Below are 22,939 nucleotides of genomic sequence, written 5' to 3'. Positions count from 1 at the left end.
CCTTGGTTTCAGTTATTGCTTTCGGTTCATGTTCCCATGAGTTTTTGAGGAACTAGGAACTAGAACATCCAGGGTTTCAACGACGAGGCCTTTGAAGGTAAACTGTCGATCATCACGGGTCATGCTAAAACTGATTTCGCCAAGTACTGTGAGTGGGGAGGAGCCACCGGCCTGGCGTGCTGACTGAGAAATCTTTCTCATGGGTAAACTGAGACGTTTGGTGGTCAACAGGCTCATCATCATGTTTCCAGTGGCTCCACTGTAAACGGATAGTGTGTTGACCATAAAATGTGTCCAAGTAAGGTGACTGGCATACTTGAATTCTATACACATGGGTGGAGGACTTGTCATAGTCATCTGGAGAGTCGACAGGGGGATCTTCCACTTCCTTGTCAGAGATGTATGTATGTCCAAGATGTTAGATATTTGTCTCGCCTTGGCCGTATATTTATGATCTTGTTCAGGGAGGTAACTACACTTGCTGAGAAAATGGCAGTCCAACATGCCCCACTTGGTGATATAATGGGCAGGATTTTTGAGAGCGCTGTGAGGGTTTATATGTTGGTCTTGGTGTCATAGGTGTAAAGGTCTCTTCTGACTTTTAGAAACACGGGCCCGCATGACTGTTGTATCTTCACAGGAACGTATTTCGTCTAGCAAGGATGGCAGGGCCAGGGAAATTTCTGGTTTAATGGATGCCAATAACGTAGTTCAGTACCATTATGTTGTTGGACTATTTTTTGTATCGTCGGGTGGATTCTTTGCAGCCAGCTGAGGACGACAACATTTTCGAGGGATGGAGTTAACTCCTCGTCATCTGCAGGAATTTCACCATGGTTTGGCGGATTGTCATCAATAAAAGCTGTTAAGCGCTGGTACAGGTCTTCTGAGCGTTCTTCCAGTTCAAAATCTGAAAGGATATCTGAAAAACCTCGGATATCTTCACCATCGTCGCTGAACCCCCGAAGAGGTGTTGTTCTCGTTCTCTTGAGCCATTGTGAGCCGGTCCCAATCTTTCTTGAATCTTTTTTTTTAAATCCTTTTTTTTTCCTTTCATTTTTTCCCATTCATTTTCATCAAAGACGTTCATTCATTTTTTTAAAAATTGTTTTTCTTCCAAACCTCATTTAAGCGGGAGGGGGAAAGGGAAATAAAAAGGCTTGCAGCGTTCTTTGACAACTGATGCAATCAGTTTCCTAATCTTACCTGTGAAAATCAAGATATCGTTCCCAAACTTTGAGTCCCACCATTTCGTTGCGTTTATCAGTAAAGTACGTTCAGTCTGCAGGCCGATTGAGTTTTTTCCTTTCACACAAACCGATCATATTTGCAATGTAAATAGTGGCCGGTATCTTGGTTTTCACAGGTAAGATTGGGAAACCGATTGCATCAGTTTTCAAAGAATGCCGCAAGCCTTTTTTTTTATTTCCCTCCCACCACCACTCCTTCTGAGGTTTGGAAGAAAAACAATTTTTAAAACAATGAATGAACCTTTTTTATCAAAGTGGAAGATCAAGATAGTGATGATGAAAAACATACAACAAGCTTTGAGATGGTGGAACAGGAGGATGGAAGCTTGGCATCGCACTATCGGACCACACCTTGGTCACGTATTTCACTTGGATCTAAACTTGTATATGTACCTGTGTAATTTCCCAACCCTGCCCCCTTATCATGCACAGTTTTGCAGTAATCAGTATCCATGTTTGTTGTACACTCTATTTAACCGAGTGATATTGCAACTTGTTGCTTGCACTGAAAAACAACGTGTTTCATCCCAGGTTGATATCTGACAAACTGTTTGGTTTGATAGGCTTGATGGTGCATTTGCAATGAATCGATTGCTTCTCTAATCTGATACTTAGTTCCGATTTATTCATCTTAAATGTCATGCTTGTGTGATATTTATTGAAATAAAGCTTTACATTTACATAATCTGTGGGATCCAGAAACGTATCGGAACAGCATGGTATTCGTATATCGTAGTACTGTACTAGGTAATGTTCAAAAATGGAGGCACCGCCAATTCTTATACCTGCCAAGTGGCAAGGGTGAGGTCCAACTAAGTGATCATCATCTCCGACTGTGCAGGTATTGTGTGCAGCCTTAAATACCCTCCTCAGGCAGATGGGGGTATCACGTGACTGCAATAAGTAGATGACGAGACCCAACATCGTTTTCATCATCGCCTGAAAATGATGCTTCAGGCGCAATTGTAGAAACGACGTTTGGTTTTGCCATCTGCTAATTGCAGTAACGTTACTGCACAGTTCCAGATGAAGAGCAGCTGATTATCAAAATATCAGACTTGGGCCTTATAGTGTGGTATGAGGTGTCATGAAAAACAGCTCCCGTGCGATTTGCGTGCTAAAATTGTTTTTTTTGCTTTGTTGGATTGATTTTAGGTCAATTTATTCGAAAATAATGGGGTTCAAATTTTCCGACCCCTGGACCCCCTTTTAAGGGGTGTTTTGTTTCCAGTGACCCCCGGGACTGACCATGCGAATTTCTCCCCTAACAACTGAGAGATTTTACCGATCTCGGGGTCATTAGAGAGGTTTTCGATGACGCTAAATCCATTTATGATACTTTTGAAGTGACCGGAAGTGGCGATCCCCGACTTCCGGTTAGGTTCCATGCCAAGGTCATTTCGAAGGTAGCGATAAAACCTGGTCATATAGTACCACTCTCTGAGGGTTTTCATGCACGAGAAGACGGCTGAAGCAGTTATTTTTGCGATCAGACTGGCCAGTCACAAATAAATCTACGTTTTAAAGCCATTCTTAGTCAAATTTAGAAAATATTTACCGAAATAGCAAAAGTCTTACAAATGATATAAATACAGAACTATGTGTGTTTAGCTTGTTTAATGTCACAAAATGTTTTTGTTTACACAAGTATGTAATAATGTAACACAATTCCATGTCTTGGCTACGGTCGTGGAGAGCTTTCTTGAGAGCAACGCATTGGTCACGAAGTGGTTCAGGTGGATGATCAGAGAAAATGGCGTCAAACTTCATCATCATGATCGCCAGGCTAGTCGTGATGTGGTACTCAACTCCTCGCTTGTATGCCTTGCCACCATAGACCCCACGAAGACCTGCAGAAGTGTATGTGCCGCTTTCAATCGCACACGTGTCAATGCCACTTCCGTCGATTGTTTTGCCAAGAGCGTGCAGGGCAGCAAACGCAATATGCAGAACGCCCGCTCGGAGAATCCAGTTGGTGTTATTCACTGACTGCTGAATCTTGAGGGCGTGGCTGTAAAGATCAAGATCGAGCATTATGAGGGTTCTTCTCTCAGGACCAACCACAAAAGCAGATATGCCTTGAGTCAACATCAGAACAGTATAGAGGGTCGAGTAATCCGTTGGAGAAGTCTTGAATAGCGGAGCGATCACTTCTGTGTTAGTCGGGCTCAGACTCTGACAGGAGCGTGATAACAGAAGAGATTTAGTAGCACCCCATGTTGGCATAACTTCTTCCTTTGCTAACTCCTTACCTTTAAGGATTCGTTTTGTCACTGAAAGAATAGGATCGTCGGAATATCTGGGGTTTTGACCTGTGGTCTGACCTTGCAGTTCTTCAGTCTCTTGCTGCTCTATATTCTCCACACGTTGGTCATTTAGCTTTTCACCACCTCTGTCATCAGTACCGTAGTAGTTGGCAAGCGCCCAGGTGTGAGTGAAGTCTTTGGAAATCTTACTCCTCTGCTTTTCTAGATGGTAGACCTCAAATCGAATTGGTTTAGGTTTAATGATTGGCTCTTGCAGGTACTTGACTTCGAACGCGAGTGGTGCCGGTGCGAGAAGTTTCTCTGGGATGACAAGTGGTTGGTTGATGGGCTCGCCATCTTCTGCTCGCTGGTTGATCACGATCACTGTGCCATGGAATGTGTTCTGTCAAGTCGGTGTGTCTTCTAAGAGGTCGATGTTATCAACAGCGAACCAGATGTTCAATCCCTTCTTGATGAAATCAGGCAGACAAAATCCACCAGCCTCCTTCATTCGCTGAAGAACGCCTTGCTCTATGCGCTTTTCGAGATCAAGGAGCCTCTGGTAGTCGCTCCCAATGTAAACTTCTGATAGGTTATTGACAAGGTTTTTGTTACGAACTCTGGAATGAATGGTGAGCGGCAAGCCTATTGAGAGGGGCGTCTGGGCAGTTTGCTGAAATATTTCGTTTTGTTTTGGCTGATGCTTTACCTGGTGATCGGTTCGAGTATTCTGGACGAGAAACTGGCAAGCAACATCAACAGTTTTGTCCACTTGTGCATTGCGCATTTCAGAAACTTTGAGAACATGATGGCCAAATAGGAGATGAGTGAGGAAGAACTGGAGAAGTGGAGGATTCTCAAAGTCTTCAAACATTCCCCTGAACGACCAGCTTCAATGCTGCATTATCTCTTCCCTTAGAATGTTTGCCATGTTCTTCAAGTTGCCAACTGTGTCGTCGTTATCCAGCTGTGCAGACCTCAGTTGCATGGCCTTCCTAACCGCCAGTGAAAGAACGAGGTTGTCAGGCTCATTTTTGCATAGCGATTGGACAAACTGGATATTCGGAAGCCGTTCAGTAATGAGCTTTTTCAAATGCTTGCGGTAGTTGGTTGTCTGATTGATCTCTACATTATACCTCTTCAAAATGGACAAATATGCACCATTCTCTTCAGCCATGTTCAGAGTAAGATCGTCCGCAGTAAGAGTATTTTGGACGGAGAGAAGCAACTGTTCATCACATAGAGAGCCAATAAGCTGGGTATTACTACGATCTTTTCGCGTTAAAGTGCGCTGCGCGTATCGTAAACATTTCCTATGATAGTATTTTTCAAGAGCAGAGGCATCCCCAGCGTCTTCTAACTCGGACACGCAAGTTCTGATGCGGTCATCCTGAGTCTTGAGCTTTATCTCGAGGAAGTTTTCACCCATCTTGTCAGAGTAAACGCGATGGAGAGGTTCTGATATGTTATTAGAACAAAAGCTACATGACGAGAACAGACACACCTTTTCCTTCGGGATGGTTTTTGTTCTTTTAGGTCGGGTAGAGTCAGCCACACTGGAAGGTCGTCCAGGCCCACGCGCAGGGCATGCAGGAGAATCAAACCGGACTCGTTTAACCCTTAGCCGTTCAATCATGCTTGTGTTGACGATGGGTTTTCGACATTCGCTATGATACCATACTGATTTCCGTTCAGATTCACCTAAGCTAGCTAACCGATCTGTAAGTCGCTTAATATCACCCTGACCCAAAGACAGTCGCTCGTTAGCACAATAAATAAGTTCGCCAATCATATCAGGATTGTTTATCAGTCGCTTCTTTGATGTAGCTCCCTCATTGCAGATGATGCACACGCTGTTCTTCTCAGACATGACCTCTAGATGGTTTTGTACTAGTCTCTGTCAGCCTTCTTTCTGAAAAACAAACAAAAAAAAGCCTTGAGCATTTTACCAATATTTTTTTGTCCTTATCTAGATCGGGCATCTAGATCGCAAAAATAACTGCACCAAACGTCTTCCTGTGCCTGAAAACCATAAAAAAGAGGTATTACATGCCTAAGTTATTTATGCATTGGCCCAAAAAATAATCATCATTGGCCCAAAAACGCTCACAAAATCCACCCATAACTTTGCCCTCAACATCGACGGTATCCCAGTATCCACCTCCCCTCACATCCGGAATCTTGGCGTCATCTTTGACCAAACCCTTTCCTTCGACAAATACACTAAACAGATCACAAAGTCAGCCTTCTTTCACCTGAAAAACATTGCCCGTCTCCGCTCATCCCTCTCCTCCACGGCTGCAGAAACCCTCATCCACGCCTTCATCACCTCCCGTCTGGACTACTGCAATAGCCTCCTCTATGGTTCACCCTCAAAAATCACCAATAAACTCCAATACATTCAGAACTCCGCTGCCCGTCTACTCACTCATTCCCGGACCCGTGACCACATCACCCCCGTCCTTTACAAGCTTCACTGGCTCCCCATCCCCCAGAGAATCCAGTACAAAATCCTCCTCTTGACATACAAAGCCCTCCATAACCTGGCCCCATCCTACCTGGCTGACCTCCTCTCCAGACACACTCCCACCCGCAACCTCCGCTCTGCTGGTACCAACCTCCTGACCCCCTCCATCCGGACCAAATTCAGATCCTGGGGGGACAGGGCCTTCTCCATCGCTGCTCCCACCCTCTGGAACTCACTACCTCACACCATCAGAGACTCCTCACTCACCACATTCAAAACATCACTAAAGACCCACCTGTTCAACGCTGCATTCAACATTCAACCCACAGCATTTAACCCCTGACTATCTCTTCTCCTTCTCCCTCCTTTTGCTTTAAATATTTCCCTATTGATTCTTGTCTTGTCTTTTTGATTCTTGTCTTATATATATGCCGTATATCGCTGCTGTTTGTTTTCTTGATTCTTGTCTTTTTGCAATTGTTGTTTTCATGTATTGTTATGCATTATGTTTTCCACTCTGTCAAAGCGCCTTTGGGCTTCTGGAAAAGCGCTATACAAAATAAATGAATTATTATTATTATTATTAAGTTTATTGCTACAATTGAAATGACCTTGACCTTAGCATCTTTGGTGAACGGAAATCTGGGATCGCCACTTCCGGTCGCTTCGAAAGTATCATAAATGGATTTAGCGTCATCGAAAACCTCTCTAACGACCCCGAGATCGATAAAATCTGTTAGGGGAGAAAGTCGCATGGTCAGCCCCGGGGGTCACTGGAAACAAAACACCCCATAAAAGGGGGTCCAGGGGTCGGAAAATTTGAACCCCATTATTTTTCAATATTTTGACCTCGAATTAATCCAACAATGCAAAAAAATCAATTTTAGCACGCAAATCGCACGGGATTACACTTCATACCACACTATTACCTGCAGGGCAGCTATTGATGTTGAATTATGGATTCTTCCCAACTACCACCACGTTTTGTGAACTTGCAGAAGGTGGTGTAAAGCAAAACAGCATGCATTGCTTTTTTAAAATAATGGTATTGTACGATCTGTAGGATCCAGAACCGTAGAAACCGTAGAACCTGTAGGACCGTAGAAAACCCAACTTTGGTCCGCAGGCATCGGTGGAACCAATGCATATGGACGTAGACCTGCAGGAGGAGCCGTCCGCACCACCAGATGCCAGCTACACCGTAGAAAACCCAACTTTGGTACTTGCACCAGCACCTCCTGAAAATTAATATTATATGCCACTGTACCAGTCACAGTTGACACACCAAGACATCCATACACCATTTTTTCCTTGCTTTGTTGGTCCACCTGACGAATGTTTCTCTCTCCTCTATGTTGATACCTTTGTGTTGTCCCTTGCAGGATCTGGAGGCATATGCAGCAGGGTACGCTGGGCCAATGCGTGTCGAGAGACTTGCTTTCGTGGCTGAACACTGTCCTCTACTACGTGTGGAGGCCTTGCGTGCAGCTCTGCTTCATGTGCAGAAGACCTTCAATGTAGACCTCTATGAGGAGCTGCACCGCAAGCTGGCCCTTGCACTAAGGTGATTGTGATCTTCATCTCATGTCTGCTGGAGTCAACGGATGTCATTCTCCTTGTTTTTATTATATGAGAGTCAAATCACATTCACCATAACAGTCTTGTGCACCTCACCTCACCTCATCTCACCACTTCTCCTGCTGAAACCTCACTTTTTTTGGTCAATAACATTATCAAGGCTCAATTTAAATTTTTATGGTCACCATTCAAGTCCTCGGCAGGCACGTGGAGCAAATTATTCTACCTTTTGTGTTCTCCCCCTCTGCAGGGTCATGAATGTAGTTTCATAACTGCACCTTTTGTAATCTGCTGAATGTGCAACCCCCAGATCGTATATAATTAAAACTTTGATTAAGGGCTCTTCAAACATTGAAGCATTTCTTATGACTGCCTCCAACCACCCTAAGCCTGGTGTTGGCTTAACGGTTAGGGTGGGGGGATTGGGATCCTAGGATCCTGAGTTTGAATCCCGGTAAGCTGTTGAATTAACACCCGGTGGGGTTAACTCAGCCTGTCATCCTTCCGAGGTCGGCAAAATGAGTACCAACTCACTGAGTCCTCTCTCAAGGAGGTTGGTGGCAGGATTTGCACTCCGGCCACTGTAAACTGGCAGGATTTGCACTCCGGCCACCTCATTCTGTAATGCACACAGTGGTGTGTGTCGGGGTGGTGCTGAGGTCACTTTGATAGTGTTGACTAACTAACCAACATATAGAATAAACCAGTCTCAATGCAATATCTTCACTTCCATGGTGACAGACAGCTTAGAGACTTAGAGTACTTCAAAATAATTTAATACTGTCGTGTTGAACCTGTAGTGAACACCTCAGGGTGACGGATGGCCAAAACGAGCTTTACTCTGACGCTTATAACCCGAACCTGGTGGGATTATCTCTTTGGCGCTTGCGTGGGAGGGTCCAAGGCCTTACCTGAACGGGTGGTCGCGACAGGGGTTTATTCCTCGCCCCACAAACGAATAAACGAACAAGACAGGCACGACAAAGAAATGCAATCAATACGGGGTTTATTTAAATAATGCAAAGTAACAGGGAAGGTGAGGTAAACTAAAAGTTCGAAATGAGGATCCCTCCACATAGACTCAAAGACATGAACAAGGGAAAAATAACGAAAACAAGCATTACGCCTAGTGTTACGTGTTCCTCCCCGACCTCCTGGTCTCGGTATACCTCCGGACCCTGGGAGGAATCACGGCAGAAAAAGATATATTACTCCGTGTCAAAATCAAGATCGAAACCACACCAATGGGTATCAACGAAAAGAATGTATTAAAAATCACACGGGAATAATACAATACAATACCATAAATACAATACAGTACAAGCAATATCTTAAGATGGTAACTTAACCCTAAACTCACGGCACTCCCAGGAAACGGAACCGAGCCCTCCTCAATGTCTCTATAACCCTCCAAGACGAAGTTGATGCGCTCCGGCGATCGTTGGAACAATGTCCAATCAAGAGCAACCGAGGCGTAGATGGTCGAAGCGACACAGAAGTCACGTGGTCCAACACCCAGCAAACTCACGGTAGAAAGCCAACTCCCAAAGACACGATCCAGACGTGCACCTGCACCGTTCAATCAGCAAACCGCAGTGCAATCTTCAGACGCCGCTTTGTTGCACAGCTGTCCCCGGCAAACCACCAGAGGATAAGCCCAGCCGACGCGACCAAAACCTTTTCCGATGAAGGTAGCGTGCGGGGCGGAATGGCGGACGGCCCTCACTCGAGCAGGAGCTTCTAGGCAAGGATTCTCCGGAATCTCAATGCCGATACCCATCTACGCAGGCTCCACAATACTCCGGCGATATCACCTATCGCTCGATCTTCCTTTCAAGGACTCGAAGTCCACTCGCAACGTTCGCTCAACCATGCTCCGTACAGAGCTTCAAGGCAAATCTTTCACTGTCCTCTGCCTTCTTCTTCTTCAACGCCTTTCTCTTCCGGGTCACCATCCGGTTTCCTGTCTCATTTTTACCATGAGCGCTTTTAACCTTTTAACCACAATAACCATTTCCCTTAAACAACAATACCCCTAATAATTAGAACCCACACAAATAATAATAACAGAAATAATAATAATAAGTGCCGAATCCGTAACGCTAGGTCCCCCGTCGTTGAGGTGATGTGAGTTGACAAAGTGGAAGACGCAAGGCGGCCATCTTGGATTTTGACGTGGCGACCCAATTTTCAAGAGCATTATTCCTTATTCATAGATACACCCACACACCAGATTAGAAGTTAGTAGTTCGTTTATTTTTCAAGATATTTCGCTCACAAGGTTCAGACATATATATATGGTGGTGGCCATCTTGGATTTTGACGTGGCGACCCACTTTTCAATAGCGTTCGTCCTTATGTCTAGATACACCCACATACCAGATTAGAAGTTGGTACTTCGCTTATTTTTCAAGATATTCCGCTCACAAGGTTCAGACATACATGGCAGTGGCCATCTTGGATTTTGACATGGTGACCCAATTTTCAATAGCGTCTTCCTAATGCCAATATACACCCACACACCAGATTAGAAGTTGGTACTTCGCTTATTTTTCAAGATATTCCGCTCACAAGGTTCAGACATACATGGCGTCAGACATACATGGCGGCGTCCATCTTGGATTTTGACGTGGCGACCTAATTTTCAATAGGGTTCTTCCATATGCCTAGTTGCACCCACACACCAAATTAGAATTCGGTCCTTCGCTTACGCACGCACGGACGCACACACGGACGGAGGGGAAAACCATAGTCCCCCTTTTGCTCCGCGGTGCGACGGGGGACAATAAATGTTCAGTGTCGTGCAGCCACTTAGCTCCAGGCTCAGCAAGGTTTGTGTGGTTCTCAGGTCCCGCGTCCCTGCGCGGGAAAACACGCGTTGGTGCGAAGTCGCGTCCACAGCCAGCTGCCGGTGCGAGGCAAACAGGCAAGAGCTCCTCCCTTGGTCCTTGTCGTTTGGCTGCAGCGAGCTCCGACCGTCTCTTAGGCGCACCCCGCACAAAGCGCAGCATGATCGCGTCCCTTGTCGGCGACCAGGCAAGAAGAGACGAAAAGCAAGCAACCAGAAAAGAGAGACCGCCCCGACCAAAACCAGAACAAAGAGAGAGAGCGATTTAGGCGGAATCTTCCCTCCTTATCCTTTTCAGCCCGAGCTGCCTGACGTCACATCACCAATCGCCGAGCGTGATTGAATCACTCCATCGTTCCTCAACCACTCGCAAAGGTCGGGGCGTGGTTTCCTTTTATACGCGTCATCGAGGCGGAGCCTAGTCCTTCATCGAGAAAGTGCGCGTGACGTCGGTTGTAGGAGGGCGTGGTTTAGTCCTATCCGGCAGCTGTGGGGTTTTTGCTAGCACTGCCAGTGTTGTGGGTGAATGGAGCATTTGTGGCATGGCTTTTTGATGAATATAAAAACGAAGGGAAAATTACAAGAGGCCTTTACATACAGGGGAATTATTACCCATAAGCCCTACCTAAATAACACAACTCCCTACCTAAATAATAGACTTTAATCTGTTTATGAGAGTCATGTTTTGAAGGCGGTCATGGCTCGACGTGATTTGATGCAAAATTGTACCATCGGAGTGCATAATTTAAACCCCACAGCTCTGATGCTTGGGAAAATGGGGGAAAGTTACCGTATTTCCAGTGTTTATTACCGACTATTGCCTCTAGTTCATACTTGTTATCACTCTCTCTTTCTGATTCCGTGTTCCTTGAACAGTCAGTCATCTGTGCTGCCTGATGTAGCAGAAGGTGGGGCTACCCAGGCGGACATCCCTCCATTGGACACAGCCTGGGCAGAGTCTCAGCGCAAGAAGGCACTTCTGAAGCTGGAGAAACTAGACACGGACCTCAAGAACTACAAGGGCAACTCAATCAAGGAGAGCATTCGGTAAGAGAAGGATATGTGCTCGAGGTTCTCCATATTAATCTGGGGCCATTGAGTTGGAGACATTGTGCCAAAATTTGAAGCGTACATTTTGCATCTCCAGATTTGGGTGTCGTTACATTTGAGGTTGTTATTGCCAGCATGTGTTATGATTTTAATACCTCCACAGACGAAGTCGCCGCAGGCGTTATGTTTTTGGGTTGTCTGTTCGTATGTCTGTCAGTCTGACCGTGTGTCCATTCATCTGTGATAGGTTTTCGTTGCCGCAATAACGTAAAAAGGGCTAAAGGGATACAAGTCAAAACTTGGTACAAGTATTATAATGAGGCAATGATGAAGTCTTTTTGAAACGGTTAGATTTTGAAGTCTAGAGGTCAAAGGTCATGTTTGAAAATTCTGTTACCATGGTTACTTGTTAACCAGTGATTGGATTTTGACCAAACGTGATAAAAGTATACAGTGCCTTCAGAAAGTATTCACACCCCTTGACTTTTTCACATTTTGTTGTATTGCAGCCTGAAATTAAAATGGATTAAAGTGAGATTTTTGTCACTGATCTGCACATAATACCCCTTAATGTCAAGTGGAATTATTTTTTTAGAAATCTTTACAAAATAATTCTAAATGAAATACAGAAATATCTAATTTACGTAAGTATTCAAGCCCCTAAGTCAGTAATTCATAGACGCGTCTTTGGCAGCGAATACAGCTTTAGTCTTCTTGGTTATATCTGTATCGGTTTTGTCCAACTGGATTTGTGAGTTTCTTCCTTGCAGATTTGCTCAAGCTCTGTCAAGTTGAATGGGAAGCGTCAGTGAACAGCAATCTTGAAGTCTTTCCACAGATTCTCAATGGGATTAAAGTCTGGGTTTAGCTGGGCCACTCAAGGACTTTCACGTTCTTGTTTTGAAGCCATTCCAGTGTTGCTTTGGCTGTTAGGCCATAATCTATCCCTTCAAAAACGTTCGTCACATGCTCCCACTTGCAAACTAAAATATAATTAATGTGGAGCATTAACTTCTCCAAGGTAGTGTTCTGGGCCCTGTGCTTTTTCTGGTCTTCATCAATGATCTCTCTGACTCTCTGGAAAATCCTCTCTATCTCTTTGCTGATGACTCTATGCTCTGTCGCTCCATTCTTCATCCCTCAGATCAGCAGTCTGCAGCCTCCTCACTCTCTGCAGACCTGGACAAAATCACAGACTGGGCAAACAAGTGGAACATGTCTTTCAATCCTGACAAATCTCACACTCTTACGATGTCTCTCCGAAAAGACCGACTGGACAACCCTCCCATCCACTTTCTCAACAATCCTCTCCAAGAAGTTCTGTCGCTCAAGCTTTTGGGTCTCACTATCTGCCATGATCTTTCTTGGGAAAACTACATTTCCAAGCGCGCCTCCAAAGCCAGTCGCCGACTGGGCATCCTCCGTCGTGCGAAGTCCTTCCTTGGCACACCTGAGCTCCTCACCACATACAAGGCTTTCATCCGCAGCTCAATGGAATACTGTTCCCCCCCTCTGGGCTGGTGCTCCTGCCTCACACCTAGCTCGTCTTCACGCTGTTGAAACCAAAGCATTCAGAATCATTGGAATCTCCCGCGATGAAGCTAACTCCGAGGGCCTCTCACTCACTCACCGCAGGCAGGTTGGTGGTCTTTCCGTCTTCTACCGACTCCGCTCTGGCCTTGCCCCCCCAGCTCTCTCTGGGCTCTGTCCCGCAAATATTCCTACAGGTCGCACAAGATCTGCCTGCAACCCTCTTATGGTTAAACTGCCAAAATCAAGACTCTCTGCTCACCTTCACTCCTTCATTCCTCTTTTCTCCCACCTCTGGAACAAACTCCCTCACTCTCTTCAATCCCACTCCACCCTCCAGGTCTTTAAAACAGCTGTTCACCACCATCTCTTATCTTCCCCCATCCAAAACCTTGATCTTTTCTACCCCCGCTAATTTCACCCCAATTCCACTTTTTTGAAATACCAACTTCTGTCCTGGAAGTCCTTGGTGTCCTTGTGTTTTATACTTCTCCCTCCCCCCCCCCCCCCCCTTCCCATGCCTCCTCCCCCCAAGCCCTCTCCCTTCCACACATCTCCCTGCTCTCAAATGTTGTGTTTGTGTGCTTCTCCTTCTCTCCCCATCTTGTCTTCTGCTCCCTCTTTTTATATATTTTATTTGTCTGGTGAATTTGTTTGTGAAGTAAATGTTAGCTCTTTCACGAGCCTCGATTCAGTATACAAAAAAAATAAAAAAAGGAGAATTTGAAGCGACATAGTCTCACCATTTCCAAGCACTGTTGAAGGAAGGTAGGTTGGCTTATCAATTAAATTACAAGATAGGTCACTCAACATTCATCAGGTGAATGACCGAGGTACCTTGTTTTCCTGTTACCCTTGTATGCATAAACTTGTCAAATCTATTGACGACTTTGAGAATGAACTTGGGAATGTCTGGTGCTGAGTCAACTTAGGTTCCACTATGAACTTAGATTCACTTTGATCTATCAAATGAAAGATGGATTCCTTAGCAGTGTGCATCGTTTTTTGCTCACCTGGACTATAGTCCGGTGAGCTAATGCAATCGAGCAGTGTCCGTAGGTAAGTCAGTCAATGAATGAGTGAGTGAGTTGAGTGAATGAGTGAGTGAATCCATAAACACTTCAGTCATTACCGCTTGAACCAAACACACAGTTTTGATGAAACTTTGCCACAAGCTGCATATCTGATGCCCAACGAAGGTGCACGAAAACAATAACAATGTGGAGAAGTTTCTGTCAAACCTTGACACCGATTCTACAACTGGACCAGACGGCATCAGTCCACGGGTCCTAAACTCCTCTATCTCACCCTCTCTCTGTTCTCTTCACCCTCTCTTTTGCTCATAGTCATCTGCCATCTGCTTGGAAATCAGCCAACGTTACTGCTTTATACAAAAAAAAAAGGTGTAAAAACAGATTCTTACAACTACAGACCAATCAGCCTGCTTCCAATCATCATCAAAGTCATGGAATCTATCATCGCATCTGATATTCAATGAGTATCACAGTCAAGGAATCCATCCTCTTCTCCAATGGCCTGATCTCAGATCATCAATTTGGGTTCAGACCAGACCACTCTACTCTGCTGCCTACTGCTGTCTCAACAATGGATGGAGGTCCTTAATGCCAGACAGGAAATCAGAGCCGTCTCCCATGACATATCACGTGCCTTCGATATGGTCTGGCACCCCGCCCTGTTCTCCAAACTCTCCTCTTATGGTATCCATGGAAATCTCTACTTGGGGCTCGTAGACGTCACCTCCTGTCGTAGTCAAATTGTGGCTCTAAATGGAATTCTCTCATCTCCTCTTCCTGTCCATGCTGGAGTTCCTCAAGGCAGTGTTCTGCCCCCTGTGCTTTTTCTGGTCTTCATTAATTTATCTGTACGACTCTCTGGAAAAGCCTCTCAGCAGGCAGCAGCCTCTTACGCTCTGCAGACCTAGATAAAATCACAAACTGGTCAAACAAGTGGAACATGTCTTTCAATACTGACACATCTCACACTCACTGTGTCGCTCTGAAAAGACCATCTGGAAAACCCTCTCATCTATCTTCTCAAAAATCCTCTCGAAGAAGTTCTGTCTCTCAAGCTTTTGGGACTCACTCACACTTCTGCCATGATCTTTCCTGGGAAAGCCACATTTCCAAGCTGGCCTCCAAAGCCAGTCGCCGACTGGGCATCCTCTGTCATGTGTGAAGTCCTTCCTTAGCATACATGAGCTCCTCACCACACACAAGGCTTTCATCCACAGCTCAATGGAATACTGCTCTCCCCTCTGGGCCGGTGCTCCTACCTCACACCTAGCTCGGCTTCACGCTGTTGAATCCAAAGCTTTCAGAATCATTGGAATCTCCCGCGATGAAGCTAACTCCGAGGGCCTTTCACTTACTCAACACAGGCAGGTTGGTGGTCTTTCTGTCTTCTACCCACTCCTCTCCGGCCTTGCTCCCCCAGCTCTCTCTGGGCTCTGTCCCCAAAATATTCCTACAGGTCGCACAAGATCTGCCAGCAACCCTCTTATGGTTAAACTGCCAAAATCAAGACTCTCTGCCCACCTTCACTCCTTCATTCCTCTTTACTCCCGCCTCTGGAACAAACTCCCTCACTCTCTTCAATCCCACTCCTCCCTCCAGGTCTTTAAAACAGCTGTTCACCACCATCTCTTATCTTCCCCCATCCAAAACCTTGATCTTTTCTACCCCCGCTAATTCACCCCAGATCCACTTTTTTGAAATTCCTTTCCGAGAAGTCCTTGCAGTGTCCTTGTGTTTTATACTTCTCCCCCCACCCCCCCCCCCCCCCCCCCATGCCTCCTGCCCCCAAGCTCTCTCCCTCCCACAGATCTCCTGATGTCCCTGCTCTCAAATGTTGTGTTTGTGTGCTTCCCCATCTCTCCCCATCTTGTCTACCGCTCCCCTCATTATATGTTTTATGTGTCTGTTTGATTTTTTGTGTGATTAATGTTAGCTCTTTCACGAGCCTCGATCTTGTATACAAAAAAAACCAAAAAAACAATCCCAGTCCCTGCTGCTAAAAAGCATCCGCATAGCATGATGCTGCCACCACCATGCTTCACAATAGGGATGATGTTTGATAGGCGATGAGCTGTGCTCAGTTCAAAGAGCTCAGAACAAAGAGTTCAATTTTCGTCTCATTAGACCACTGAATTTTTTTGCCTGATGCTCTGAGTATTTCACATGCCTTTTTAGAAACTCCAAATGTGCTGTCATGTGCCTTTTTTTTGAGGAGTGGCTTCTGTCTAGCCACTCTCCCATAAAGCCTATATTTGTGAAGTGCTGCAGAGTGGTCATTGGGTTCTCGGTCACCTCTTTGATCAAGGTCCCTCTTGCCCAGTTCCTCAGTTTGGGCGGGCGGATGGCCAGCTCGAGGAAGTGTCTTGGTCGTTCCATATTCTTTCCATTTCCTGATGATTGAGCTCACTGTACTCTTGGGAACGTTCGACACTCTAAAAGTTGTTTTATACCCCTCCCAAGATCTACACCTCCTCACAATTATGTCTCGAGTTCTATACAACGTTCCTTGGACTCCATGGCAGAGTTTCTTCTCTGACATGCACCGTCAATTGTGGGACCTTGTCCCACAAAGGTGTGTTTCTTTCTAAATCGTGTCCAATCAATTGAATTGGTCACAGGGTGACTGCAATCAAGTTGTAGAGACATCTCAAGGTTGATCAAAGGAAATTGGATGCACATGAGCTCAATTTGGAGTGTCTTTGCAAAGGGGTTGAAGTTCTCCCAGTATGTGGTTGCTCCCTGTGATTTTCCCAATGTTTTTGTTTTTACGAGGCCGGCCATACAAAACGTCCATTAAATCACTGCCATACATTAACCAACAACCACCCCCCGCAGACAGTGCCGAACATTCCCGATCGGACAATTAACCCTGCCCCTCCAACAGACTAAGGAGCAAGGCCACACCCCCAGAGTGGGACGAGTGGCGTGGAAACGATTGTAACCGGCGGACCACGCCCTGAGATTCATCTTTGGTCGAGCCAACAATGGAGCGATTGAGTGGAACGCGACGATTGGTCGGGGTGATGTCAGTGTGACGTCAGAGCAAGGTTCGAGGAGGAGAAAAGAAGAATAATCAGTCTCTCTCTCTTGTTCTGGCTTTCATGGCGGGCAGTCACATTTTCTCGTGTGCGATCGTGAGGAGAACTTTCGGAGCTCGGGTGGACTTTTGCGATCGTGAGGAGGAGGTGTTAGTGGTGGTTTGTGGGTCCGCATTGTACTTCCCCGGACAGCTGACGGACCCGAGGGAGGACTGCCCTCAAAAAGGACCTCAGGTTTGTGGCGCCGAGAAGTGGCCATCTTGTGCGCTTCCCTCCTGTGGTGCTTCGAGCTTCGACGACCAGCAAGCTCTTAAAAATCTCGTTGAGCAAGCTGAGTGCCTGCCGATACAACAAGAACATTGTTTTATTTTTTATTTTATCAGTCTCCTGTCTGTTTTTGAGTCTGCGTGTGGAGGTACCTCAATTAGGATTTAGTTTTACCTTACCTTTCATTATTTTTATCGTATTGTATTTATTTTCATTAAACCATTATTATTGTTGCATTTTCTTTGTTGTGTCTTGTTTGCAGTGTGTTCAGGGGTCCGAGGATAAACCCGTGTGGCTTTCGTCCATGCAGGTAAGGACCCCGTTGCCTTTTGTCCCGCGTGCGCCAAAAAGTGCCGCCAATTTTTGGCTTGACCACCTCGGAGTAGACCGACCGGCTATCCATCCAAGGCCGGTCTTCATCTGCTGCGGACTTGACAATATTGTCACGTGTCTCCCCTATAGTGAACACCGCAGGGTGGCGGATGGCCGATCAAGCTTTAACTCCGAGGCGTATACTCGACTATGTTGGTAGTGACACGCGCGGACGGGAGGTAGTGCAGGGCAGCGAGGTCCTTACCTGTATGGGCGGACACGACGAGGGTTTTCCGAACCACAAACAACCAAACGTACAAGACACAGGAATTGAAAATGTAACAAATAATGGTTTAATAAAATTAATGCAATACAATAAAAACCAATGACACTAAATTCCTAAGACCCCCTTTACACAGGGCTGCGACCTTTGTGCCACCTTTGAACGACCAAAAAATGGCCAGGACGCTCAATGGTCGCCTAAACCCAGAAAATCCTGTTTCTATGTAACTGCTCCAGCGATCCTTGTGCCTCCCTTGAACCACCAAAAATGCAATTTTCGGGCATTTTCATGGCGATCTATGAGCGACCTGTGTGTGCGTCCACTGCGCCATCTGCCTGCTTCCCCTGTGCAACCTACGGCAACCAACGCGATTAGAAGCTACATAGGCGACCCCCGAGCAATGTTTGGGCAACCATTGAGCCTCCTCTGTGCCTCCTCTGTGCCATCATCGGCGACCAACGGCAACTAACGGCGACCACTGGGCGACCATTCAGCCATGCTTCTGCCTCCTAGGCGACCCTTGAGCATTGTTTGGGCGACCCCTGGCGACTGCTGGGCAACCTGGAGTGCCTGGGTATATATATGCCCTGATTCTGGCGCTTTTCCATCAGTTTCATCCTAGCTGCCAAAGCTGCCTTTTCCTTTATTTTCCTCTTCTTACAGGAGGGTTGTAGGGCACTTGTGGCCTGTTGATCACCATCACCTTGGCCATCAACATGGGTATCTTCATCCCCTTCACCTTGGTCTTGAGGACCTTTATTCTCTTGACTTTGGGCAGCATGCGCTGCACCATCAGGTCCACCACCTTGGCCAGCAGGGACTTCTTCTTGGCGATCACCATGGCCAGCAGGACCTTCTTCTTCAGTAGTCCTGGCACCTCTGCGGTTCTTTGCCCTTGGTCTTGTGCACTTCTTGGGAGGCATGATGTCTTGTGCCTGTTGAGTCTGGAGACTTTCTTGAGTCGAGTTGTTCACCATTCACTGCAAACACAATGAACCACTGCAGGTACCAGCCCTCTATTTATAGGCAGGCTGAGGAGGCACTACAGGTGGCTCAAAGGAGGCAGAAGGGAGGCAAAAGCTTTGCCATGGTGGCTCAAGGGTTGCCGTGGTCGCCGAATGGAGGCACAGCGGTCGCCGCAGTCATCATTCAATGCACGCTATTGGTCGCCCAAAGGAGGCACAAGGGAGGCAGAAGCATCGCCCAGATTGACAGGAAAATTTGCAGCAGAACGCATCTATTACCTGGCGACCATTGGGCGACCACTGTGCCTCCATTCTGCAACCACGGCAATGCTTGTGCCTCCTTTGAGCCACCTTTGAGCAACCAACCTCCTCGGCGACCTTTGTGCGACTGTTTTGAACATGTTCAAAAATTTATGGCGTCCATGGCGTCCATACATGGCGATATCTGACCCTCCTGTGTACCACCTTTGAACGACCTAGGCAACCATTCTGCCTTCTTTGAGCCTCCAACGGCAACCTGGCAAATTTTATGGTCGCACAAGGGAGGCACAAAGGTCGCCATCCTGTGTAAAGGCCCCCTAACCGAGGGGCCCTCCATGCGGAATTAAATCCAAACACGGGTAGAAATAAATGAAAGTACCCGAGCTGGTACTCAGCTCTGGTCTCCAAGCTGGGAAAACCATATTTCCAAGCTTGCCTCCAAAGCCAGTCGCCGACAAGGCATCCTGTGTCGTGCGAAGTCCTTCCTTGTGTTACGTGGTCCTCCCGGTAACTACCTGGTCTTGGTGACCCCCGGACCGTGGGAGGACCCCGCCAGAAAGATCTCTGATTTATACGCTTTCGTAATGCAATCGATATGAAAGACACAAACAATTCAGGTCAATAAGCAACCCCACACCAAGGATCCGGATTAATTAATAATATATTCTCAATCCATCAACCAACAATCAACAATCCATCAACAATGTTACTAAGATGGCCATCTCATATATTTCCCCCCTTTCCCCACTCATGACCCCTCAATAGTCACTGTCCCTCACAATGTCTCTGGGCCCCTCCAGACCAAGGTGAAGGTCGACTTCTCCGCACACGGGCGGTTGAACGGACCCCTGGCTGACGTGCTCCAAACGTGCACGTCGCGTACCGGGAACAGCTGCTGCAGCGCACACCTCCTTGCAAAGCAAAGCGGGCAAAGCAAAGCGCTGCTCGCAAAGCGCGCGAGGCCCAAGATGCGACCCGTTCACGCCCTCGGAGGCGTCGAGGCGAACAGTGCCGGACGCTTGGTTCCTTCCAGGAAGCCACGGCAACCTGACACGTAACAGGCAATCACCCCGCGCAGGTAACTCCTCTCGCCAGACGGGCTTTTCAAACTCGGCGTTCCCCACGCTAATCAATATCGACACCGCTCGCGTCGGAGCTGGGCGAGGAAGAAGAAGATGGCCGCTTCTCCCGGACCTCGTGTCTTTTTTTTCTCTTCCGGTTCACCATCCTGTTTCCGGTCTCCTGTTATCCGGAGCCTCTCTAACCATTTAACCACAACAACCTTTAATAGAAGAAACATTAATAAGCAATGACATGAATAGTAATTCACCTAAACCCGGAATCCGTAACACGTGGCACACCTGAGCTCCTCACCACATACAAGGCTTTCATCCGAAGCTCGATGGAATACTGCTCTCCCCTCTGGGCTGGTGCTCCTGCCTCACACCGAGCTCCGCTTCACGCTATTGAAACCAAAGCTTTCAGAATCATTGGAATGTCCCGTGATGAAGCTGATTGTGAGTGCCTTTCACTCACTTACCGCAGGCAGGTAGGTGGTCTTTCTGTCTTCTACCGACTCCTATCTGGCCTAGCCCCCCCAGCTCTCTCTGTGCTCTGTCCCCCAAATATTCCTACAGGTCGCACAAGATCTGCCAGCAGCCCTCTTTTGGTGAAATTGCCAAAATCAAGACTCTCTGCTAACCTTCACTCTTTCATTCCTCTTTACTCCCGCCTCTTGAACAAACTCCCTCACTCTCTTCAATCCCACTCCTCCCTCCAGGTTTTTAAAACAGCTGTTCACCACCATCTCTTATCTTCCCCCATCCAAAACCTTGATCTTTTCTACCACCGTTAATTTCAACCCAGATCCACTTTTCTGAAATACCGACTTCTTTCCTGGAAGTCCGAGCAGTGTCCATGTGTTTTTTGTTTTTTTTTACCTCCTACCCCCACCCACCTTCCCACGCCTCCTCCCCCCAAGCCATCTCCCTCCCACAGATCTTCCGATGTCCCTGCTCTCAAATGTTGTACTTGTGAGCTTCCCCCTCTCTCCCCATCTTGTCTCCCGCTCCCTTTATTATTAGTCCCGTACCGGTGTACACCGGAGGGGACTATAGGTTTGCACGCCGTCCCTCCATCCGTCAGTCTGTCAGTCCATCAGTCCCGTCAGTCCGTCACGCAAAGAATAGCTTTCCGGACCTTTTTTCTAAACGCTAACGGCTAATGATTTCAAACTTGGCACATGGTTTCCTCATGATAAGTTACAGATCGAGTTCGAACTTCACGACGTTTCGATCATTTTTGACAAAGTTATGGCACTTTGAACTTTAGGAATTCTGATAATTCTGATGATCCTCAACTCAGTGCCATTTTAAGTTTTAATTTCCTTTAAAAAAGATTTTCTATGCAATAATTGGACCGATTGAGATAAAATTTTCACCATTGGAGGGACTCTGTCTGTAGAATATTTTAATGGTAATTATGACGTCGCAGGTCACGTGGTTCGGCCGCCATATTGTTTTTCGTGAAAACACGAAAACCCCTTTTTCTCTGCAACGGCTGAACAGATCGAGGCCAAACTTTGCAGGCAGAATCGCATACCCATGACGAACAAAAAGTCAACGAGCATGATGTCATGTGTCACATGGTTTCAGAGTTATGACGTTTTTAAGCATGAACCTTTAAAACTGAGCTCCTCCCTCATTTTTGATCCAATCGAGGGAAAACTTCACAGATCTGTTCAGCATGTCAATCTACTAAAATGTCCTTTCGGAATTTGCGATGGGGCACGTGGTTTGGCAGATATCGTTAATTAAACGAAAATATTTTAAAAATGGATATCTCTTGTTTATTCTAGAGTTCTCCTCAAGCCGCATCGCGCGCCCTCAGCCTCGTCTCGTGAACGTTAAAAGCGCGACACAGCGCGTGCTTTCCGGAGGGGCGGAGCTAAGCCGAGCAACATATACATACACATCGATCATTGATCGTGAACCGGAAAATATAATAAATTACTGATATTTAGCGACTCGAAAGGTTCTTTATTAACAACTTATTTTCTCGTGCTTCGGCTGACCTGTCTGCACGGTGTCTAAATCGAAGTCCCGAGTGCGAATCACAGGTGAGCCCGTCCTGAGGTAATTAGCGATTGGGAACGATTCAGAACCTGTGGATAAATAACCCTTGGTAATTTCCCCAACAGTTTTCCGGACAACAGACTGCCGGTAGGGGACATGTATTGCAGCGCAATACTCAGAATGCTTGTATGTCTTATGTTTCCGTTTGTTTTTTTTTGTCATTAATGTTAGCTCTTACACAAGCCTCGATGTTGTATACAAAAAAAAAGGAAAAGAAGCGGCCCTCGAACCCTGTCGGTCGTCGCACGGGTCCCCGAGTCTCTGCGCCGGAAACCTTGCCTTCGCGCAAAGTTGCGGTCCCCACCAGCCACCTATGCAAAGCGAACAGGCCCGACCTCCTTACTCGGCTGCACCGAGCCCCAATGTTCCTCTCAGGCGCACACGGCACCAAGCACAACTGCCACGAGCCAACACCAAGAGGGAGAGAGTTGCGTCCGCCCTCGTGCAGCCTGGAACAGAGGGATAGAAAATGTGACTGCTCGCAGTGAAGGCAGTGCAAGAGAGAGAGACAGGGAATTCAAAATGTAACCACCTGCCACGAACGCCGGAACAGAGAGAGAGAGGGAAAATGGCAGTGCTCTGCCTTTTTGTCCCTGGCGCTAGAACATTCTGTGATGACGTCGCACGCGCTCCAATTGATGAGCGCCATCTCAACGCTCCAACCAATCATACCTTT

At 46.7% G+C, this 22,939-nt stretch overlaps 1 protein-coding gene across 4 annotated transcripts in view; it reads left to right on the top strand.

Moving 5' to 3' along the window:
• Nucleotides 1-22,939, top strand: part of LOC137424547 (COP9 signalosome complex subunit 1) — a 124,091-nt gene that overhangs the window by 4,263 nt on the left and 96,889 nt on the right. For 2 of the 4 annotated variants that reach the window (XM_068112114.2, XM_068112115.2), the window contains exons 2-5: nt 7,090-7,182; nt 7,346-7,527; nt 11,266-11,436; nt 17,571-17,618. In XM_068112114.2, the coding sequence (XP_067968215.1) occupies nt 7,090-7,182; nt 7,346-7,527; nt 11,266-11,436; nt 17,571-17,618 (494 nt within the window). The remainder of the gene's footprint in view (nt 1-7,089; nt 7,183-7,345; nt 7,528-11,265; nt 11,437-17,570; nt 17,619-22,939) is intronic. The other 2 variants (XM_068112116.2, XM_078775572.1) reach the window with 1 other exon arrangement.

The sequence above is a fragment of the Myxine glutinosa genome, chromosome 4, assembly GCF_964187855.1.
Source record: "Myxine glutinosa chromosome 4, kmMyxGlut1.1, whole genome shotgun sequence".
Classification (NCBI taxonomy): domain Eukaryota; kingdom Metazoa; phylum Chordata; class Myxini; order Myxiniformes; family Myxinidae; genus Myxine; species Myxine glutinosa.
The sequence above is the reverse complement of the archived record's forward strand: the minus strand, read 5'-3'. Positions and strand labels throughout refer to the sequence as shown.